The 24571-nt window shown below is 37.7% G+C and overlaps 2 protein-coding genes across 2 annotated transcripts in view; one reads left to right on the forward strand and one right to left on the reverse strand.

Annotated features, from left to right (window-relative positions):
• Positions 1 to 423: 423 nt before the first annotated feature.
• Positions 424 to 5867, reverse strand: LOC126335173 (60S ribosomal protein L30). Its single transcript, XM_049998155.1, has 3 exons — positions 5691 to 5867; positions 5460 to 5605; positions 424 to 648 (listed from the first exon to the last, which is right to left on the reverse strand). The coding sequence occupies exons 1-3, from the start codon at positions 5709 to 5711 to the stop codon at positions 471 to 473; spliced, it is 345 nt and encodes a 114-aa protein (XP_049854112.1). The 5' UTR covers positions 5712 to 5867; the 3' UTR covers positions 424 to 470.
• Positions 5868 to 5923: 56 nt separating this feature from the next.
• Positions 5924 to 24571, forward strand: part of LOC126335172 (YTH domain-containing family protein 3) — a 48774-nt gene continuing 30126 nt past the window's right edge. Inside the window, exons 1-4 of the mRNA XM_049998154.1 lie at positions 5924 to 6355; positions 6493 to 6517; positions 7721 to 7791; positions 9373 to 11151. Of these exons, the coding sequence (XP_049854111.1) occupies positions 6332 to 6355; positions 6493 to 6517; positions 7721 to 7791; positions 9373 to 11151 (1899 nt within the window). The 5' untranslated portion in view covers positions 5924 to 6331. The remainder of the gene's footprint in view (positions 6356 to 6492; positions 6518 to 7720; positions 7792 to 9372; positions 11152 to 24571) is intronic.

Genomic DNA, 24571 nt, shown 5'->3' on the forward strand with positions numbered 1-24571 from the left:
AGAAGTAGCACATTCACATCTCCTGTGTTTATTTTCTTGTAATACGGTGAATGTCTTCAAGCAATTATGTGACTACTGTCACTTTGTGAATGATTCAACATACATTCACTACAGAAAATATTCACAGCAGTTAACCTGTATCCAAACATGCCACGAATTTCATTTTAAAGATACTAATAATTATGGAAGTTTTATGGTATCAACTGGCAACACACACACACCTGCGGCAATTATGAATATTCAGTTTCACCTACTCAAACTGCCAGATCACTGTTCACTTTAAAATTACCACACTTACTTCACCAGTGCTCATGCTACTGAAGTAAATGGTCATGGGTAACTTGGCTGTATTCAGGAATGCAATTTTACAAATGTGGTATCCAAGACTGCCAGAGTAACAAAATTCACAAACACATTTATAAGAACTTTAAATATTAAAAACTTTATTCACACACAAATGCATTTTAACATTACTGCCCATCAGCAGTTGGCATCGAACGAATGATATCTGAATCTCCTGGGTCTGTGATGGACAGTGTGCAGACCCTGAAATATTTTCCACATGCTGTTCCAAGTTCAATGTTATTACCAGAATAGTGATGAACTCCAGTCTTTGCCAACATGGCATAGTATTCAATTTCTGATTTCCTGCAACAAAAAGAATCCTGTCAAATGAAGGTGTACTAGTACAACAGTGCAAGAACCCTTACCATAGGTAAGGATGGTAATTACACAGAACAGGCAAACTAATACCATAATCTCTTCAAGAATGTTATATGTGATTAGGTCATAGCAATTTGTTTGGCAAAAATTACATTTCAAACAGGTTCAACTGCAGAAACTTTCAAAAATCTGCTCTTAAAGTAGGCTTGGATGTCAACATTGCACTAAAACACACACACACACACACACACACACACACACACACACACACACACACACACACAGGTTTGGCCCTTAAATGGAGGATTACTGATGAAATACAAATGTCAATTTTTGCTTAAAATAGTTTATGTATCACACAATTTGCAAACTTTGGTCACAATAGTCTTTGTAAACTGAACAAAAATTTGTGCATACCTCTAGGTTATGTACCGGTACTGGTCACTAAAGAGTTCATTGTAGGCAATATACAATGCTAGTGTAAGACAATTATTACAGCAAAATAAAAGGGCAATGATCGCTCCGAACAAACTGGGCACTGGCTAAAGTACTACTACTGTTCACAGAGGCATCACAACTCTGGATGGAAATAAAATCAGTGCCTGAGAGAAATTTTTTCCACAATGCCGTCACGTCAGTTTAAATGTAGACTAAACCTTCATGAATAATTACTGTTGTGGATCTTTCCATATGTGACCACAATGTGTGTTTTAGAGCTCCTGGAATTACACATTCTGAGCACTACAAATTATCAACATAGGCAATTCACACGATAGTCCCTAGCACAAGAGAAGCTCCCTGACAAAATCTGCTTGGCACGGCTGCCTTTTACGAACAATTACATAACACAAATTTGTCTGCATTTATATGGCAATTCCTCAGTGCTACCACTTTCGCAGGAGAATTTTATTAGGCAGCATTAACAACAGCCTTTGTAACATGTAAATGAAAGTTACAGGGATGGAATGGTGAGCTGCACCGACTAGCACACTGAGAATTCCTCGAGCTTCTAGTTCAAGAAACAGTGTGGCGGCGTATGATAATTGGTTTGTGGGGTGCTTAACTGCAGGGACATCAGCACCCATACAAAGTCCCAATTTTTACACACAGTCCACTCTAACCATTGTTACAAATGATAACACAAACACCCAGTCCCCAAAAAGGTAAAATCCCCAACCCAGATGAGAATCGAACCTGTGATCCTGAGACAGCAATGCTGGCCAATAAGACCACGAGCTGCAGACGTGGCAATGTATGATGCTGCCTGCTAGTCAACTGCGTTAACATGCACTGTAGCACCAGAGTTATTTGAAGTGAATGCTGACTACACAGACACGCTTGTGCCCCACTGTGCTCTTAACTCTTACACCTCAGGTTTCATTCAACTAAAGCTGTGTTTCGAATCAGTAAGGATACACCAAGACGAAAGTCATAGAGGTGGCAATACTTTGTGGAGGATGGAGACAACTTTCGTTGCAATATCTGTTTTAAAAACACCGTAATATATCAAAAAATAGAACAGGAAAGATTGGGCATCTTACATGACAATTTACTGAGCAATAAAACAGCGATGTCTACGGATATGGAGGTCAATTCTTCTTATATTGTGAGTCAGACAAAATACCCAGGTATGCATATAATCCTTCAAACTGCACAGAAAGGGCATTCAATACAAAAGTAAAGCCTGAAGTAGTCCAAAATAAGATTTTTAAATCTGAGTCCAATAACATATCCAAAAATCAAAACTTTCCAAGCTTTTGCACAGAATGGTATGTAATTTTACTGGACTAGTTTTTGAGGGTGCAAACATCTCCTTGCAGGAGCACTAATCTAAATCATATGTTTTGTTTCACGGAGGGGAGGTAAATGGTAACAAGAACTAGATGCAGAACTCGTGGCCATGATCGACGATTTTAAACCATTTTGAATCAGAGGACACATTCTGTTGCACTGTAGGACACAATGATAGATTTATGAAAAATGCTGCCCCACATAACTGAAGAATATTGCCAAAGATACCATAAACTTTGAAGTGAGAGAGACTACCAGTGTGTCTAATGATTTTTACTTTTATTGTGAGGCATATATAGCTATAACTGATCTTTTCATTAACAGTGACTGGGGCCTGAATGCTTTTGCTCTCAAGGCATTCTGTTTCCCATAGATACATACAATGCTAAATATTAAAGATGTAATACATAACTTTCAAAATGGTACATAAAAAACGAAGCTGTAAGCATATACATGCAACAGGTGTCTTGCGTAGTACACAATATGCATTTGGTCACAAAAAGTTCTCTTAACAGCAACAATAAGTTCTGCATCATGAAGGAAAACCATCAGAAAAATGGTCAGTCATTTTAAAACAAGTTGCAATGCTAATGAGAAACACCATGACATCCACGTTCTGCTGAAAAAACTTTTATATAGTTAATTAAGGAAACCTGAACTCCTGAGTAAAAGGAGTGCATCTGTAACCCATTTATCATATTTGTAGTGAGGTGTTCAGAACCTCTCAGCTGACAAATGGTGAATTTTGAACAAATGGTTAAGTGTACTGGAGCCTTTGGAACGTATAAGTCTCAACCTGAAACTATATCTCCCTTTCGAAAGCTATAATCAGACAGCTGATCCCAAGCATATACAACGGAAAGTGGGCTACCATGACAGCACAAAGAGTTAGTGACATCTGCACAACTTCACTAATATTAAGAGAGACAGTGTATGCAGTTGCTGCCTTGCTTGTTCTACTCATTCACCTGCTAATGAGACTAGCCACAAGTACCATTTTAAACAAAATCGCAGTAGCTCAAAATGGGCTTCTTTCGATGAAGTTTCCAATAAAACTCCAATGAAAGCAGCCATGATATTTTCGACCTGTAGGGTCCCAATGAGAAAATATTTTCTAGACCAGACTTAGGAACAAACTAAAAGAGCACTTTATTAATAAATTCATTTCTAAACAAAAATTGACTGCGCTGTGGTAACAGAAAGGAAAGATGCATTCTGATTAACAGTTTAATTTCTTCAATTGGTAAATGGATATAAGTAGCTTCTGGGTATACAGTGAAATCCCTATTTTATGTTTTCGAGCAGCCCAGATTTGAATAATGCAAAATTTAGGTATGCAGAATCGAGAACAATGTTAAAAAACCCTAAATACAAGCACAAACACATGTAATTGACATTTATGATTAAAAGACTGCAACTGTCCCCAATACTTTGTATAAAATCTAAGTGAATGAAATGACATGTGGACTACATGTTTGCACAATAACTTTCGGTAATGAATTTCATCAGATATGAAAAATCATAGATGTGTAACAGCAAGTAAAAAGTCAAAAAATCGAAATTGGTATGTGGGTACAAGGTACTCTAGCTACTTTCTGATATGCTACAATCACAAATTATATGTTCAAATCAAGGGTTTTTGGAGATCCTTTGTGCTCACCAAGAAAAAAAGCAAAAGCCAATGAAAGTGTCTAATTAAACCAAAAGCATCACACCAGCTGTGTAGTCAAACCTTAAGCATAAATTCTGACACCTTAATGGCTAACTTTGTTACCACTGCTGTTAATGTTTAAATGCTTTTCTCATGAGCCGCATTTCATATGCTTGCCACCTTAAAGCGTTATTTTAGGATTGAGAGAAAGACGCAAAAAATGGATTTACTTTTACAGTTGACGTTACAAGCTTGTAAAGAGTCAACTCAGTGAATTTCTGTACACTGTAGAATGCAAATTTGAAAGACAGTTCTGGTGCTACAGTTTTGTTTCATGCCCTGTCACTGCTTCCAATCTTTACAATCCACAGTGTGTGCTGCAAAGTATGTATGTAGTCATGACAGATTTTAGCACAGAAGTCTTTACTGGCTACTGGGCAACTTAACAAGTTGCCAACCAATTACAGTTCATTAGCCAGGAAAGTGCAAGGTTTCGACAATTATGACCAAGCATAATCTTCGAGACTCAGTGTTTGAATTTAAAAGGCTGATTGACATTCTTGCTGAATACAGTGCATCAGAATTACAAGTAAAGAGATGAGAGAATTATGTGTGGCACAAGGAAATGTGGCAACTAGGCTCCGTCACTTATTAGCTCAACTTTGCGTTGACTTGTTTTTCCATTAGCCCTACAACCTAGCAATAGTTTTATCACAATTGTGTGGTGAAGCTAATTGTTACAAGTTGTGCTGGCAACAAAGATCACGCGCTATGTCAGCATTTCCTCTGTGGAATTGAACTTCAAATACAAATAAACCCTAGCTCTTTCATGTCTGACACTTTCCACAGTATAGACTGTGTTCATCTCAAATTTAGAATAAACCGGATTAATCGTGACAAGAGCGATAAAAAATTGCAAATTACGTACATTTCATAAACAAAGATTGCGAATGGTGAACAAGAAAAAAATCTTCGGGGATTAAGGAAATACGTCCTCAACCTTATACTTCATTCCTTCTTCGGAAACTTTAGGGTAGAACATACAGAGCAATATTTACAACTGTCTAAGCTTAACTAATGAGATGCGGTTCCCACTAGTGCCTAATGCACGTTTGGGCGAAAATTATATTTTGCGCCCGCCCTCCCAGCCGAAATCGTGGTTGTGGTGACCCTGATCTGAAGCACAGCCTAGGTTAAGTTAGAAGGACCGGTATGTTTATGTCCGCGCCATATTGAAAAGTGCAAGGGGGGGGGGGGTCAAATACATAACTTTTAGAATACTTTAGGCATCAAAGTTCGCTAAGTCAGTTAATAGAAAGGCATTCGTATATATAATTGTTATAATTTCACTTACCGTAATGGTGGTGTATTGTTTGCAATTATTACCAACTTCGCCTTTCCCTGCCTCAGGGATTTCAGAGTTTGTTTCAGGCCAAGAACATATTTTCCCGACTTCATGACAAGAGCCAGGCGGGAGTTTATGCTCTCCATTGCCTTTTTCTAAAATACATAAGACATATTAAAAATTCACATTCTGGAATGAGACACATGTTTACACATGATACCACGTGTTAAAGAAATTCACCTGTTTCTTTTGCGCAACCATTGTGGCCGGTAGAAGAACGACTTTTTAAGTGCGAAATAGAAACTGTCTCTTCTGGAAAAACTTCACAACCTCGATGCAATAAATAACTCCCTTATTCCTTCCACTACACTGCGTCCACGTACTTCTCAACCTACACCATACCTCAAAAGACCACTTCAATGAACTTCAGAAATCAAAGAGCCTCATGGTATAGACTGCAAAGATATTACACTAAACAAAAAGGGTCAACAGGGAAGGGAAAAATAATTTAGTAGAGGATGTTAATTTTGAGAATGAAAGCTACGATGAGAAAAGTTAACACGTGTATCAATAGTTCTCCAGAAATATTTTCAAAAATTGAAAATAAAAATTGGAGGAAATCCGAAGTGGATGACACCTATCTGGAACATATGACGTACTCAAATCTATATGCGCATGCGCACTTGCCCAACTTTTCGGAGTTAGGATCAGCCGCCATTGTTTCTTAATGAAGTGATTTGTGTGTGGAGTTTTGTATTATTTTAGGAAGTTGTTTGTATATTTTGTGCCAGAAAGACTTTTGACTAATTATCCCTTGTCGATTGACAGTTTTATTTTAAAGACTTTGCATCATTTAAAGAACAGAGTGCAGAAATTAGGTGATGTCAGCAGGCGTGTCAGATCAGGTAAAGGAAGAATTGCTATCCTAGGGCGTAGTAAATTGAGATGCAGTCTTTGAAAAGAGAATAAAGAGTGCGATAACTGTGCTGTAATTAATGCTTGTGTCCTCTTTCGTATGTTACCTGGACGTGAACCTGCGCAGCGGATGAAAGGACAAGGGAATCAAGGTAATACGAACAACTTGTCTTTTTTGCGTATTGTCATATGACATCCCATTGCTACACAATTCCTAGATCGAAGAGAGGTACAGTCTTTATGAACACAGTATTAACATTTGTTGTGATAGTGTGTTGGAAAAAGTAGTCTTGCATATGAATGTTGTTATGTCGTGTCGCCTCGTAAGCAGTTCAGTAAGAAGTGACGTGCAGTCTTGCGTGTTACTGGTCTACCAGTATTCATCTGTATCCAAGTGTCACTAATCTTAAACGTAAAAATTTTGACGTGTGTTGGCCTATAGAAATTTTTAGTAGGTATTATGTAAGTTTGAAAAAAACAGATATGAACTTAATGACACTAAGAGTGAGATACATTGTATGTTGATTAACTTTCCAGCTTGAGATTGTGGTAAACAGGAACTACTCAATGTAAATTGGAGCCCATGGCTAGTTTTTCGTTAAGTCAGTATTTTTGATTGTTTAGGTAATCAGACTTGTTGTTCCCATGATAGATACAGTTTACAAATTAATATGGTACAGGGAATAAGTAGATTTTGATTGCCATTGTTTTGCAAACTCTGTACACTTTATTGCAGAAAACGGTTATGCATAATGAATGACTGATTCAGCATGAGTATGTTGTTTAGTCTGTCACAGTAATTAGCTAATTTCTAAAGATTTTGTAAACGTGCAAGCATCTCCAAGTCTGAAGTAAAAGTGTAAACAATGGTATGTTGTGTGAAATAATTAATGATATTTGCGAGTATTATTGTATATACTATGATTGTTCTAAAGTTTGATAAACATGCTGTAATGTAAGTTCAGTGCCATACACAGGGAAATGTAATTTCTTCTACTAAATGGTTTGCATTTTATAGAAGTGAAATGATGAAAGAATTAGCTTACTCTGATGTCAGTAGTAATTTTCATAATTCTGTGTACATATCTAGAATAAGAACAGCAGTTACATTCTAGGCTAGGTTCTGGAAATAGCGAATGACGTTATAGCCCGTGAAATTAATTACATAAACAAGCTGCACTATGTGATGGTAAGTGGTGTTACATTGACATACAAACAACCAAGATGACAATTATATTAGATTAAAATGATTGCACTAATGTGGGACCATGGAGACTACTTTTAGGGCTGTCACTTTTCTCTACTTAATAATGTTGTTCACTGTTAACCTAAATACTTTTATTTTTTACTTTCAGTGTCAAATGGCCCAAAGGACCACGTGAATGAACATGAAGATTTTGATTCATGGCGAACCCAGCATCATCAGGTAACTTTTCCCATCCTTTAAGTGCTATTGTATGATCTAGCCTGCTTTTTAGATTTACTCAAATTTTGTTGTAAACAGCATTATAATTTATTACATCCTTGTGTTGGTGAAGGCTGCCCATGTTTGTTATTGACAATCCCAATAAGGATCAAATTTTGAAGTTTTAAAGACTGTATATAGTTTTTATTTATTTATGTTTTGTGCTAATACCATTTGGGTACAACAGTGTGTAGGACATGCCAGATACAAAAATAATATATGCATATATAAAGTGTATACAAATTAGGATCAGATTAGTTAATGACAGGGCAAATGGTTGCCCATTTCCTTTTCAGTTTATAAAGCTTCACACATGGAATTTGAACTCCTTAAAGTGTAGTCTGAGGGAAGGAAGAGGGAAGAGATATTTAAAGTTCGTTGCTGGCAATTTATAGTCAATGTAATTGTGATCCGAAGGTAATAGGGCCCCACAGGTTTTAACCCATATTTGAGTATTTGTGCAACATTAGCGTTCAATATTGTTGTTTCATGTGTGTGCAACCACTCATATCATTATGTTAAATTTAATATGCATGTTTTGAAATGAAATGATGCACTTGTAAACAGATGATTACAGTAAAATCCACATGGGAAAAACTTACATGATTGTTATAGTAATTTATACAAGGGCCCATGTCAGCAATGTGGCACAAATGTGAAAACATGTACTTAAAAACAGTTTAAGATAATTAATGTACTGACATAGACTGAAATATAGTTTAGTTGTAGTCCTAGACATGACTTTATATAAACTACCCACTTCTTTAATGAAGTCTCATATAGGGCAGATTGAAAGTTATAAGTAGTGAATAAATTGTGTGTGTGTAAAAATTATTTTGTGGCGAACCAGTGAGTTCTGAAAAATAATAAATGTCCATGAATTTTGAGCACAACTTTTGAAAGCACCTACAAATCTATGGAAATTATACTTCAAAAAAAAAATTTTTTTGCAACTACATTGACTGTACTAGCTGTGAGATGGACATATGTTGTTATTGATGTTTTTTTGTAATGTAGTATGTTTAGGTTGTTTGTATAGCTTATTGCAACTATTGTCACACGGAAAAACGTTTTGGGCCATCATTCCTTTTTATGGCAATTGTAATTGCTAGAGTTGAGCATTTTGAAGTACCTGCTGGCAAGGAACCATTTTTTCTTTTCAATGATTTTGGTATTTTTATGCACCATATTCATAGCTTTTATTTTTCCACAGAATGCTAACTTCTTTGTTCAGCTCCTGTTAATACCGTGTATGTTTCTAGATTGCCTGGTAAGTGTTAATAGTTAAGTGCAGAATGTTATTGCCCCACTGAACTCAAATGCCCATTTCAAATTTTCTAGGCTCAGTGTACTATGGAAACACATGTTTTATGCAATTTATGACAGAAGAATCCCTCTCTCTGGCCGCTGATTGATTATTTTAAATATATATTAGCAGTATTAGTTAAATGCAATTGGTAAAGACACTATTTGTCTCTCTTATTTTATTTTATTGTAATTAATGTGTCTTCATTCTAGTGGAATACTTAATTTCTGTTTCAGGGTTACAACACCCCAATTTCAACTTCAATGGCATCGGACCCATACAACATGTCAAATTACTATGGAACATCGTTTCCATACCAAGCATTTGGAGTTGGGGATGGCACTTGGTCAAATGGAGGTGATCCCATGACTTTTTTGGGTGGTTATGGTGGACAGATGGGCCATGATTCGTACAGTATGGATGGCATGTTTGGTGGTGGCGGAGGTGGGTTTGGAACAGCCTTCGGGCAGCCTGCTGCAGCCGCAGCAGCTGCTGCTGCGGGGTTCAATTACTTTCATGGGAATGGAGACTTTTCAACGTGGGGCAGCTCTGCTGCACCCATTTCCCGCAAACCCCATTATGATGATTATTACAGGGGTGGAGATGGCATGTACACAGCACCTGGAGTTGGTGGATCTGATGTAAAAGCTGTGGAACAGGGAATGCAAGGTCTAGGACTTTCAGATACTGGTAGTGGCAGTGGAAAAGTTTCTGATGGCAAGGACTTAAAACAGCAGAGCCCGTCTGATAAAAGTGGTAGTGTAGATATGGGAATGGGAGGAATGGTGACAGTACAGCAGAGTGTAGCACCGGCGCCCACAGTACAACCGAAGAAGATGACGTGGGCATCAATTGCAGGGCAGCCAGCCAAGCCTCAACCACAAGTTTCTTCAGGAGGAATGAAAAAGAAAGGCCCTGGTATGCCTCCACCACCAATGGTTCCAGGAAAGCATAACATGGACATCGGGACGTGGGAAGGGAAGAATGGTGGCAGCAGTAGTGCATTAGCTGGTGGACCCAAACAGCCAGTTGCACCTCCACCTACTGTGCGTTCAACATGGGGAGGACCAGTGCGAGGTGGAGGGCCTAGGGGGACTGCTGGTGGACCACCAGGAGCTGGTGTTGGCAGCTATCCTCCAACAGCTGGAGGACCACCACATCACCATCCTGGCCATCATCCTGGTCAGGTTGCCGTCTTGCCAGGACCTCACCATCCCCACCATCCTCATCATCCACAGCCAGGTACTGGGGCTGCTCCTCCACCCCATCACATTCAGCAGCAGCCTCCACCAAACCAACATCCTGGAGCTCTGGTGCCAGCGAATTCACTGCCATCGCATCCAGTGCTGGATGAACTGAGGATCAAAAACAACTACAACCCTCCAGATTTTGATCTTTCAGCCAAGGGAGCCCGTTTCTTTGTGATAAAATCATATTCAGAAGATGATATCCATCGTTCTATCAAGTACGAGATTTGGTGTTCTACTGAACATGGAAATAAGCGTCTAGACCAAGCATTTCGTGAACGTGAGGCGAAAGGTGGTGGACCAGTTTTTCTATTCTTCTCTGTCAATGGTTCTGGACATTTCTGTGGTATGGCACAGATGGTGTCACCTGTAGACTACAATTCTTCTAGCTCAGTGTGGTCTCAGGACAAGTGGAAGGGGCAGTTCCGTGTAAGGTGGATATATGTGAAGGATGTGCCGAATGCTCAGCTGCGCCACATTAGACTGGAAAATAATGATAACAAATCTGTGACAAACTCGAGGGATACACAAGAAGTACCGTTCGAGAAAGGAAGGCATGTGTTGCGAATACTGCACAGTTTTCGCCATACTACGTCTATCTTTGATGACTTTGTGCATTATGAAAAACGGCAAGAGGAGGAGGATAACCGCAAAGTTGTGGCACAAGCAGCAGCTCAGGCTGCAGCTAATGCAGGAGAGAAGCAACAGGGACCTCCGCACAGCAGTGGGCCACAAGATCGTAGCAGTGGATTGCCACAGCAACAGAAGGTAAATAAGTAACATAGTTTTCAGCACTGTGGATGTGTTTGTAGCATTCTCAGTAGTCACTGTAGTTCTGTTTATGCACTAATGATGGATAAGTTTTATAATTTTGTCTCTTATGTCAATTGTGACCCAAATGCATATTGAGATGTGTTCAGTAACTATTGTGTTCTCAACACTAGTAAATTAATGCAAAGTAGGAAGTAGTGGAGGATATGGTTCAACCTCTCAACTATCAGAGTGACAGTATCAACAAGCTGTTGTTCATATGTGCTATGTAACTACTGTGGCATCATATAATTGCACATTCTAAAGTATTGAGACCCCAGCAGGAATTATGGGGCTTTGGGCTGAATGATCCTGTGTTTGAAGTTTTTAAATACGTTGAAAACTTTGATATATATCTGACCTCAAAGGATGTCAATGGGATACTAAAACCGCAGAATATAAAAAAGTATATAAAATTGTTACTGGCATGGGGCAATTACTGGCTACGTGAACCTGGTATCAAACTATTGCCTTCCAACATTGCTCGTTGTGCGATACATTTCTGGATGTGCCATCTGACAGTCAGGCTGTTACCTAACTGTCAAATTAGACCTTCATAAAAAGAAAATGTCAGTGGTGATGTTGCTGGTGGAAGCTGTCTGGCGGTATCATGGACTCACTCCACTACCAGTATAGCACACGGTGCTGTAATTCAGTCATCTGTTTGCTACCTGCCTACTTGAATAACTGTCCCAATAATTACATTTAGGATTACATGGTGTGGTATGCTCCTAACATTGTGTGAGGCAGTCAATGTTGCCACTGTAATAGGCCTATACAAAACAATGTAATATAATGAAGCAAAGTGAAAGACTGCTGTTTGGGTAGAACAGTGAAACCATCCAAGTGGATTTATCTCAAGCAGCAGTGTTGTTATAGTTGTTATATTTTCTTATGCATTGTAATTTGTGCTACAAAAAAAAAAAAAAAATTAACAAATGATTGTTGTTTCTGCTCCTGATTCTGACTAGAATACCCATTCCAAAGGCCTTACACAATAAACACAAGCTTAGTTGACACCACTGAATTCAAAGATTTTGCTCTTTTTCTTTCTTTATGCAGCAACACTATGAAAACTCTACATTTGTTTTGAGCTATAATGTATTTTGTGTTTGCTGAAAAACAACATACTTCTCTCTTCGAAATGGATCCTTCTGAGTTCCGTTGATATGCCACTCCTCAAATGCCTTATACACTAGAGTCTTGCTAATCCAGCCATTCCCAGCACATATGGGTGCCAGATTATTGAGTGTCTGAAATTTATTTACCATTTATTTTAAAACATGGAGGATATAGTGAAATTTTCTTTATTAAACCAAAGGAAACAATTTTATAACATAGAGGATATACTTCATTAAATACAAAAATTCATTAATTTTCAAAGAAAACTTAGTCCTTGAGTGTACAATATACTGTACATAATTGTACTGTCATACCACTCCCGATGAAACACCTCCCTAATTTTTAACTATCACAATGATGATACGCGATGGTGGCATGCTTTATCATGCATCTGCTTTATGAGCATTATATCGGTACTGCATATATCTGGTTGTTGCGCAATGTACTCCAGGAAGACCTCGGCAGCTTCAGCACTAGCAGTGAGAGAAATCTTCACACACACTCCTCCTGTGTCCTCTTCATCACTTTCATGTTTACTTTCTTGCATGCTTTTGATTATTTCTTCATCTGTTGAAGTTAGGTCCGTATCACAGTTTTTCTCATTCAGCCACTTAGTATCATCAGCATCAATTTCTTCTGCCCGTGGAAGGTTGTGGAACGTGTCAGTGTACAAAGTAATTGATAATTCCGAATTGATTGACTCATCTCTGTCACTACTGGATCCAACTCAGCATCAATGAATAACCACAATTTTTTCCAGCTCTTCGTTACCATAGCGGTCTCCACTTTGTCCCATGCTTTGGCTGCTTGAAAAATAACTTAACATATGTTGTTTGCTTTCCATGCCTTCAACATAGCCTCTATAGTCATTTTCACTTTTTGCCGGGCAAGGAGACAAGAAGTGAATGTCGATAATGACAATAAAAAACAAACAAATCCCCTGGTCCATATGCAGAATTATGGCTGTCACATTGGGTCTCAGAAAGAGTGCTTGTATACCATCTGACTTCAGAGAAACATCTGAAGGATGACTGGGAGCATTGTCAGTTATAAGGATAGCTTTCAGTGGAAGCTACTTCTTCTTTAGCTCTTTTCTCACTGCTGGTACAAACATTTCTTGGAACCACAGAGAGAATATTTGTCTATCCATCCACACTATCTTCTGAGCGCAATACTGCACTGGTAGAAAGTTTGTCACTCTGTTGAGAACAGCGTGGATCTTGGGATTTTCCAATCACCATAAGTGGTAGTTTATGATTCCCATTTGAATTACAACATGACATTAATGGTACACGCTGTTTGTGTTGCTTGTAACCACAAGCTTCCTTCTCATTGTTGGCAGCTAATGTTTTTGAAGGAAGCATCTTGTAAAAGAGTCCTATTTTATCAGCATTATACAAGGTATCAGCAGTTAAATCGTCTTCCTCTATTATCTTCCCTATCTTGCTTACAAACTCATCAGAATCCTTATTGTTAGCTGAGAAACTTTTTCCAGTGACTGTCAGCTGCCGAATGCCATATCGTTTTTTTCCAGTTTGATAGCCAACCTTCTCTCACTGCAGAGAAGTTACTACCGTGAAGTTGTTTGTTAAGTGCAGCTGCTTTTTCCTTTATAATTGGGCCACTGACAGGAATTCCTTTACTGTGTTGTTGTATGAACCATCTGTAAACAACTACGTCCAGTTCTTCACTCTCCCTCAGTCGCATAACCTTCCGTTTTCCCACGTCACTATCTGTTTGTGTTGAGTACTGTCGAATATCATCATCTTTCTTTTTGATGTCATAAATAGTTGTTCATCCAACATTGTACTCGGTAGCAATGGCTTTCTGCGAAGAATCTCAATTTAACTTTTCTAAAATTTCGAGTTATGCCTGAGGTCTAGCATGTTGTGTTTACTTTTAGAAGACATGATTCCGTACTGTAAATTTCAAATGCAGTATATAAAGCATTGTTGCACACGATAATTCATTGTGCATGTTTTTGGATGTGCGCCGGATTACTGACAGGCCAGATTAGTGAGAGTCTAGTGTAGTATCACATTAACTGTTAGGTCTCATTATGAATATGAATTAAATTTGTAGACCTTTCTCCTGTGTATATAATCAGTGGGAAAAGCATGGGGCTCATTCATTTGTCAAACACAGTGTTTGTCCAAAAGCTTTCTCCACAGTCGCTATTTTGATGAGAAACTATAGTTGTCTGTGTAAGTTGATCCTTGACAGTTGCAGTGGAATGGACACGGAAGCTTCACGCACCTACCTCAGCCGATAATGTATCATGATATTGTAAATTTGTCTATGGCAGCACCTCAGTATTCTTGCAGCTTTATAAACAGCTATTGTTTTCGCTTGCAGCCATTTGGTTTTGCAGTTGAAAGATGGAAGCAGTGCTGTGAGCTGTTGGGGAGCTTGTTAGGTTGTTTCGACTGTAGCTTCAGAATTCCATTGTCACTGATACGATCTAATGCTATGGCAGTTTTGTAAAGAGTCTTTGCTCACCTTTATGCCTCTTGACAAAAACAGTTATGGTTCCTTGCCTTGTATTGACTTGCAGCTAGAATTGTTAACATATTTGCCTTACTCCTCTCAGTACTGCCTTAATAATGTAATCTTATAGGGCAGTGCAGCCAAGTTTGTAACTGTATTTACTCTACAGGAATATATTTTCCATTGTTGGAATATATAGTTAAAATATTATATAAAGTTGATAACCAAACCTTCCGAATTTAGGTTTGGATTCTTATGCATTCCATTGCATGTACTGACGAATGGTATTTGTGTTTAATGGTAAGAGCAGATTTGAAGTCAACTGTGACATTCTTGACCAAAATAATATTAGGAGATATAATTTCCATAGAGGCTGTGCCCTAGTCTAGGGTTCTGAAAGGAGTTTTAGAGTGTAGTACAGTAGCCTTCAACTGGTTTCTAGCAGACATAGGACAGGATTTTTTAAAATTCCGTGTATTTAAAAACAAAGTCAGAGTTTTCCTCATTAGTCAATGGTATAATTTATCAGAATTTTCACTATCAGTAATGTTTATATTACACAGGTTTTAACTTTCCAGAGGCATACACAGCTCGTGGTGTGTTCTGAAATCAGTTAAGTTACAGATGGGCTTAGTATGAAATAGGAGATAACAATGACATCTGAATAATAAAGAGCAATGTTAGTGACATTGTCAAAGCAGGTGTCATTTGCTAATACTGAGGCTATTGCCCAAGTTTTTATAAAATGATGCAATAAAAACTTGTTTTTTGTGCCTCCAAACATTAGTCTTTAAAATTTATACACACTTTTCAAGTGTTCAAACCAGTTTGGAAAACTTTTTTCTATGTAGTTGTTGGTGCCTCAAAATCTTGACGGCTTGCAATAAAAAAAAAAAATTTCTGCATGCTATTCAGCATTAACTTTTTTAAACAGCTGTCTTGACATACACTGGTATAGAGTAAGCAAAAAAAGGGGGGGGGGGGGCAGCCTATAATTTTCTTGAAAGTATTTTGCGCTTGTTTGCTTCAATTCATATTGGAGGCAGTTTGTTACAATATTGCATATGGCTTTTGCATTCTTTTCATCATATTTTGTTTACATTTCCTTACACCAGTCGACATAAATTTGTTTTAGAGCTTTGGTCAAATAGTGTGGAACAGACTTTTTCTCAGCTAAAGTACCTGTATGTGCTGCAGAGATATACTTTAAGGATGCCTCTGTCAGAGTTAATTAATGTGCCAGTCGCTTGCAGCCATGGTCCACAGCACCGACCTTTCTTCAGAATAACAGCAGTTTTTGGTCAACATTAACAAAATTCATCATTGATAGAAGCAATTGTGTAAACAGTGTTTTCTGAAAGTGAAGTAACTAATAAAGGTTGAATGAAGCAATTTTAGGTGTTGTTGTCAAGGTAGTCCTTCACGATAATTGTAAATTACCCTCACTGTAAACAGACTACTTATCCCATGGCTGGAGCTATCATTATTTTAACACTTAACGAATTTTAAAACAATAGTAATGTTAAAAGTCAAAAGTGCCATGTGTTAATATTTTGTAAAACATTAAAATACTACGCATGTATACCTAAAATCTTGATTTGTAATACGGTAAACAAAGTAATGTGCTGCTAAGGCTAGGAAGTCCATTAATTAACAATGTGATTAGGTTAGCACTGTTCATAATTGTTAATATATTTTATAGAAGGTGTCTGCAGAGTATGTATTTGCCTGTTAGTGTGTGACTTACACTCCTTCCATGTATCTGAAGGCTTTCCTTCAATGTGAAATTGGCAAAACTGAAAGTTGTGATTCAACCCATCGACTTTGACCTGTGACATCATCAAGATGGCAGATGCCACTATTTCAAGAATATACAGTGCAACCACCATGATGCCACTTGTTACACCCATGAACAAACATAAATAATTATCCAGAATGAAATTTTCACTCCGCAGCAGTGTGTGCTGATCTGAAACGAGGTACTGGCGAGAGTAAAGCTGTGAGGGCGGGTCGTGAGTCATGCTTGGGCAGCTCAGTCAGTAGAGTACTTGCCCGCAAAAGGCAAAGGTCTGGAGTTCGAGTCTCGGTCCCGCACATAGTTTTAATCTGCCAGGAAGTTTCATAAATAATAATATTTAACTTGAACAATATAATTGAACTAATGGGACAAATGTGGGAAGTAGGGGATTTTGATCAGGTCAAACTAAATATATGACTGTAAAGAATAACAACATGATTTCAAAACCAATATTAATCCAAATATGAAGCACAAAAAATTCTCAACGTTCAACATGATAAAATGCAGAAACCAAAATCTTTGGTATCATAAATTTCACTTGACCTATCTAGCTCAATCGAATCCCTTAATACCAAGAAACCCACACACAACTTGAAAACCCAGTACCACTAATTTCACTTGACCTTTGTAGTTCATATGAGGTTCTCAATATCATGAACCCACACACAACTCCAACACCCACTACTACAAATTTCTGTTGACCTATATGGCAGCTAAAACCCAAAGCCCACAGTTCCAAAACCCAATGTACTCAAATAGTCAAATCTGCTACCCAAACCGTCACTTACTCTATCTATCTCGAAAGAAGTCCACAGTCCAAGTGGCAATACCCATTCACAATATCAAAAACTTAACCTAAACAATAATGGTAAACCAATATCTGTGATACTTACCAACCAAACTCCTGTGCAGTTTTCAGACGCTAGCAGTAAAAACCCTAAAATTCATGAAAACCTGCATGAAAGGATGGTGGTACAACCTCACATACGGCCTTCCAGATTAGTGTTTTCCAGGATTTCCCTAAATTGCTTGAGGCAAATGCTAGTCAGTCCAAATAACTGTAAGAACTTGATCGTAGACAACATCTCAGCCTATTGCAACAAGCCATGACCAACTCTCTTATTCATGACTGACAGAAAAAAGAAAAATAGAATTAAATCTCTGACCATAAGAAACATGGCACTAATAATTCCAGATACAAACACAAATATATCAATGACAATTCACAAAATCAAAGTAACTTCTAGAAATCTGCACAAACTCTTCCAGTAACAATCTGATGCACACAACTTGCAGTGTCAAATGGTTTATTAACGCATCAAACAACAAACTTTAAAACGTAAACATCCAGTGCAAGAGAGTGCCACCAAATGCTATGACATGCCATCTGCAAACATGACCAGACTAAAAAATGCCATGCCACCATTACGTTGCAACATAACACAGTTAATGTCACGGATCGAAGCAAACGTGCAGAATAACATCTTTCAGTTGATGCGTGAAATTTATGGAATACAATGTGGGAATGAATTAATTTACTGAAACAATCGGACAGGCTGTTAATCACATGTAAACCTATATATTAGAACTTTACTGAGAAATAAGATTTGTAGACATCGTGAAAGTTGCCATGAATGTAGACAATAGAAAGATGAATCCGCAAATAGTAAATTAATAAAAAAGCTATTTAAAACGTTTGATGCTCTGTATGTCAGTCTCAATATATTTCAGTTAAGTCGTTATTCTAGAGAACACCTCAATTATTGTGGCAGTTTTTCTACTTTTGGATAACATTACTAGCGTTTCCCCTTTCTCCCTCCCTCTTCATTTTTCATGAAATTTTGTTCTCATTTTGCCTGTGTTTGTGTTCCATAAATTTGTTCATCAGTTTAAAATCATCTTGTTTCCTTGTTTTGATCTGTACTAACTGGAAGATCAGGTAATTTGTTTATGCCACACTGTAAATTATTTCTGTTGCTTCTCTTGCGTTGTTTGTTGTAAGATATGTTTCTCGATATGTTTCTCATATCTATGTAATTTGTTTATACCACATTGTAAATTAGTTATATTTCTTCTCTTATGGTCTGCTGTGTATTGTAAGATATGTTTCTCATATCTAGACAGGACAGCAAACCTTAGATCATCACACAGTATAAATTTTCTTTTTCTTGTTATGTCATATGTATTTCTTAGCATAAAAGAGCACATGCTATCATGGTGGCTTTTTCATTGTGTGTTGCAGTTCATAACTGTTTGCACAGAGAATGATGAAAGGTGAACACAATGAATTATAAATTGTACGATTAGACAAGATGACAGAACCAGTGTTCAATAAATATTGTCAAAATGTGGAAGACATGAAATTATGTGGTAGCATGACAGAATATATTGTGCAGAATGCTGTTGTATAAAACAGATTATTCCATAAATTTTAAACTTTACACTCAGGTGCTTGCCTAACCACCATATGTAAATTGGGAAATTCTGAAAATACCCCACAACATTTTTGAAACAGTCGTTGGGCTGCACTAAAGATGCAGCCCATCACATCATCCAGTTTTTCTTCTGTCACATTTGTTGGGTTTGCCAACTCACAGCCAAACTAAATCTGATTGGAGTATAAAAAAGTATCCCAAGAAATCATGTCATACTCCAAGAAACAAAAGTGCGAAACCCAGTAAACAATGTTATAATGAGTAAAAGCAAGATCAGTTATTGTTGGTCTCATGCTTTCCATGTTGAAAATAAAAGTAATAATTTCATATATTATACCAAATCAAATCAGTAGATTCAGCCATTCTCACTGGCTGTTGGACATTGTCACCTGATTGGCTGCGGCCAACAATGGCACGTAGCAGAACAACTAGTGACACCATAAGTTCACTTAGCCTATTTTATGGTTCCAGTACTGCTTTGTTAACATATTGTGCTAGTTAATATCGATTCTGATCTGTGTTACATTTTGATTGAATCAAATGAAGAATTTCCTTACATTGGAATTTTTTTCCGTTTTTGTTTTGTGTGACTTATGCAGTGTATTCTTTTATGATACAACTGGCAAATTAGAAGTGTAGACTAGATCAGTGTTCATTTGTTAAATGTTAAAGTTAGCCAACAGTATGCGTATGAATGCTTCAATCTGTATTTTATTTACTTTAATGTTTAAAACTGGTATAACTGCTTGTCTAGCTTCCAATAATTATACATCAGGAATCAGTTTTTTACTTCCCTTATCAAAAGGAAAAATGCTCTCAAAGAGTGTGTGTGTGTGTGTGTGTGTGTGTGTGTGTGTGTGTGTGTGTGTGTGTGTGTGTGTGTGTGTGTGTGTGTGTGTGTGTGTGTGTGTGAGTGGGGGGGGGGATATTTCTGACTAGTATTTACTTTTGGGATGACAATATTTGTTATTGCCAATGTATATAAAGGGTGGTGCATGATAAGTCACCTGTTTTGTTTCATGAGTAACATATTTGTTGTTGACAAGATTTGTAATTTATTGATGTAGAAGTAAATACAACATAATGAATCACTTGTTCAATATGATTGTCGTTTTGGTTTACAACTTCTTCAAGTGGCACATTTGCATTTGTGATGACTCTTCAGTACAAATCTTCTGGAATGGTGTGGCATAACTCCACAGTGACGGCCCTAAGTTGCACTGCATTTTCTGGTTTTCTGTTGTATCCTTTAAGGAACTCCCAAAGGAAGAAGTCACATGGGTTAACATCCGGGTGGGGGGGGGGGGGGCACATTCCTCCTCCTGCATAACATTCTGCAAATCTGTTTGACAATCCCTTAAGGCAAAGTCTTTCATGTAGGAAATCAAGCACAACATTGGCAGTATGTGGACGTGCTCCATCCTGCATGAACAATTGTCTCGCAATGGAAGGCATGAGGCCACGAGTTGAGGAAAAAACTGGTTTTGAAGCATGTGTAAAGAGCGTTCACCAGTTGCTGTAGAATCAAAAAAGAATGTACCGATGATTCCACGGCTTGACATCGCGACCGACACACACCCTTTCTCCATGTAGGTCTCTTTCATGTGTATTATTTGCGGAGGTTCTTGTGCCCAGAATCGAATGATCTGTTTGTTCACAGCACCTTTTATGTAAAAATAAGCTTTGTCAGAAAACCATGGGTTGTGTAGCACTTCCCCCTGTTAATCAATTATTCAAAATGACAGTCATAATTACATTATTTATTTTGCCGCCAACTGGTTTCAACCCGCAATGGGGTCATCTTCAGGGCAATTACACTTACTAAGTAATCTACAAGCAAATAGTCAAATTTACATAAATAAACAGATTTTTATACCCGTTTGGTCACTTGATGGAGTCGTCACCCTGCCTGTGCATGGTTGGTAACTATGCATGTTTGGTTCTCTGCATGAGCTTAAATAACCTCCAATAACATGTGGGCAGACGGTAATGCCCTCCACGGTGACCAATGGTTACGTGCTTAAGCGAGAAATCGTAAATTTTAAAGTTTGTTCCAATTGTAATATAAAACATAATAAATAATAATGATAACTAATTAAATCTCTAGAAATTCACAACTATTTAAAATTCAGGTAACTGTTGTCCCATTCATTTTTCATGTCATTTGTGGATAGAGTAGAGCCCTCTATCTTTTGTGGTAGGGACGCCATTGCCATGGGCGATAGTATCAAGCGCCCCCTAGCCTGTGTGGTTGGGACGCTTCGTCATGGTAGCCGCTTCGTATAAGTTGTCTGCTGTAATATCATCTTTGCACGGCATTTGTTGTTATGGTAACGGCATATCATAATGATTCTTCCTCCATGTTGTCAATCAATTTAGTCTTCTGCTCTGGCGTCATCTTTGCACAGCATACATTATCGTGGTGTGTTCTGGCTGCTATCCATAAAAGTTGTTCCTAGTAATTAGCAAAAAACTTTCAAATCAGTTTATTCTCTGTTATAAGATTAACATATTTGAAAAAAGAATGATATCAAGTGTCCCTTAGCCTATTTGGCTAGGTTTCTGTCGCCCCTTCATTACTTTATATTACAACTGGAACAAACTTTAAAATTTTAAATTTACGATTTTTCACTTAAGCATTTAACCATTGTTCACCGTGGAGGGCGTTACCGTCCGCCCACGTGTTGTTGGCCGTTATTTAAGCTCATGCAGAGAACCAACCATGCACAGGCAGGGTGACGACTCCAGCAAGCGACCAAATGGGTATAAAAATCTGTTTATTTATGTAACTTTGACTAATTGCTTGTAGATTACGTACATGATTACTTACTAAGTGTAAATTGCCCTGAAGATGACTCTATCGCAGGTTGAAACCGGTTGTCGGCAAAATAAATAATGCGATTATGACTGTCATTTTGAATAATTGATTATAAGTAAATTAATTACTGTTATCTCCACACAACTATGTTGTCTAAAAATACTGTCTCTTGGTCTTGCTTGATTGCCCAACTTGCAGACTGCAGTCTCCACTCCTTCTCTTTTGCAGGAAGCCTATGTGCCACAGTAATCTTGTATGGATACAAGTGAAGGTTGGATTGAATAATTCTTTCTAGAGAACAGTATGAAATTCCCAACTCGGGACTGGCTCTTCTTGTTGATGTACTCGGACTACGGGTCAAAGCCACTCAAACTGCAACAATGTTTTGGGGCAAACGCACGGTACATGCTTGTGGCCACTGACACTTCAACACAGATCCAGTACCCTCAAATTTTTGATGTAATCTGCATATTGTGTGTGGGCTGGGAGCCCACCGTGTGCCAAAATGAGCATGAAACCGTCTCTGTGTCAAAGTAACGCTGTTTGTCGCTGTGAACAGTAAGACAATCTGAAATGGCGGTCTCACAACGGAAGCAATGAACGCAGAACAACACCTGGCATAATTTCCATGAACTACACAAAGTTGAGCGCATAATTTGAAAGCTATTGCCCCAATAGTATACTTGTAGGGTCAAAATTCAAATGGGAGACTTATCATGCGCCACACTGTATTTTTCAGAACCATTTAGTTCCTTCCTTTGGGAGGGGAGAGGGATGGGGGTGAGACTCATGACCGTTAAGAGGGTGAGGGGAGACAAACAGTTTACCCCTGAAGATAAGTGCTGAGCAACAATTGTGTCTCTGAATTTTTGCTCTATACCTTTATTATATTATTTATTATAATAAGCAGATTCAGAAGGATGTAGGTTGCAGTAAGTCCTGGGAGATAAGAAGCTTGCACAGGATAGAGTAGCGTGGAGAGCTGCATCAAACCAGTCTCAGGACTGAAGACCACAACCACAACAACCACCTTTATTGTGGTTTGTGTAACAACAAAAAACTATTACAGTAATTTGTTCATTTAAGGTGTTTCTATTTTGACTGTACATACTTTGTAGTTAGCTGTAATGTTGCCCGTCATTTGTCCTTGATAGGCACTTTGTGTATTGGTGATGTGGTCACATTCTCTTATTTAAATAAACTGAGGATTGTCTTCCATGCTGCATGTGTGCAGGAATTTATCTGTAATATAAAACAGCCACCTGTCCTGTCAAAGTGATTTTGTTGTTTCATATTGTGACAACCAGCCATGTGAATACTTTTTTCTGATCCACTCCACACCAAGGTAACCAGTGGTTCCTATGTGATCTTCTCCAATCTAACTGAAATTTTGCACAAATGTTCCTGGTAAACAGATCTTAAATTTTACAAAATTCGATACAAAATATAAAATGTTGTAGGAAGCTTGCAATATAGGTCTGTAAAATGTTGAGTGAGTTCCACAACAATTGTGGCTGTGAGGCCACTAAAGGTCACTAAAATACTTAGATTGTCCAAAAATTGTGAGTGTCACAAAATGGTTGGAAAATTTTTGTGATGAATTTTTTTTCCCAGTCCTGAGCTCATGCAGAAGAAAAACAGTGAATGACTAGCATTGAAATTTTAAGAGTGTTAAGATCACAGAAAGGTTGTGCATCTCATTTACATTTCTACAACTTTCAAATTTTAAGTCATTTTGACAGAAATCAGTATAGACACACAACATTTCATGGCCCTGCACTGAAAGCCTCTGAAAACCTTGAACGTTTTGCATCTTGTGGTAAAATTTTGCAGAGTTAAAGTTATACTCTATAGGGTTCATCTGTGCAAAATTTATTTCTGTGGAATGACTCATCTACATTTTATTTGGTAGATTTACTCAGCTGTTTATTTCGGAATTCTTATCAACATCTAGTGTTCAATTAAAGCTATAGTACGCAAATCAATTATTTCACTGAAAACTAATTTGGATTCATATTACTATATTGCAGCAATTCACTTGTTGGTTTTTCTGCACTGTGTTAATAAAAGTGGATTTCTTTTCTGTTTGCTTCAGTTACAGGGCCATTTTTGTTTTTATTATTATTTTTTAAACAAGGTGGATGGATAAATAGTAATAGGACAGCTCTAACATGGTAAGAAAATGAAAATTAGTTTTCAGTGAATAACAGTGATGCTGTGGGATGTATGGATGATGATGATGATGATGATGATGATGATGATGATGATGATACATTTAATAATCCCTGAAAGTAGAGATAACATACTGCACAGAGGTTGTAACAAACAAAAACTCATAAGAGTACGTGCGTACAGATGGTGACTCTGTGTTTTGCTATATAACAACTGTAATTATTATTTTCCACTGATTGCCATTGCCATGTTGCTGTTGTCTACATTTTCATTTCAGAAATTTAATTTTGTTAGTTTTTTAAATTGAATTGCCTTTCTCTTTATACAGTTTATACTTATCTGATGATGAAGCCTTTCCAGATTATCAGCTGAGTCAAGGTATCGTTCTGCAGCAACATTTTGACAAGTTTTGCTACTGATCATCTTCAGGCAATGTGTTGGGTTCATGTCCACTTGGTAATGTTACAGACACTGGACCACAGGCTCCTCTGCCTTGTCCGCAATAGCTAGGTCAGTCAAGTGCATCCTGATCAATTTCAACATAAT

The sequence above is a fragment of the Schistocerca gregaria genome, chromosome 2, assembly GCF_023897955.1.
Source record: "Schistocerca gregaria isolate iqSchGreg1 chromosome 2, iqSchGreg1.2, whole genome shotgun sequence".
In the NCBI taxonomy this organism is placed as follows: Eukaryota; Metazoa; Arthropoda; class Insecta; order Orthoptera; family Acrididae; genus Schistocerca; species Schistocerca gregaria.

Coding starts and splice junctions, on each gene's coding strand:
- LOC126335173 (XM_049998155.1), bottom strand. CDS start 5,711: ATGGTTGCGCAAAAGAAACAG. Junction 5,606..5,690: donor TGGTTGCGCAAAAGAAACAG/GTGAATTTCTTT, acceptor TATGTATTTTAG/AAAAAGGCAATGGAGAGCAT. Junction 649..5,459: donor AACAATACACCACCATTACG/GTAAGTGAAATT, acceptor TTTTTGTTGCAG/GAAATCAGAAATTGAATACT.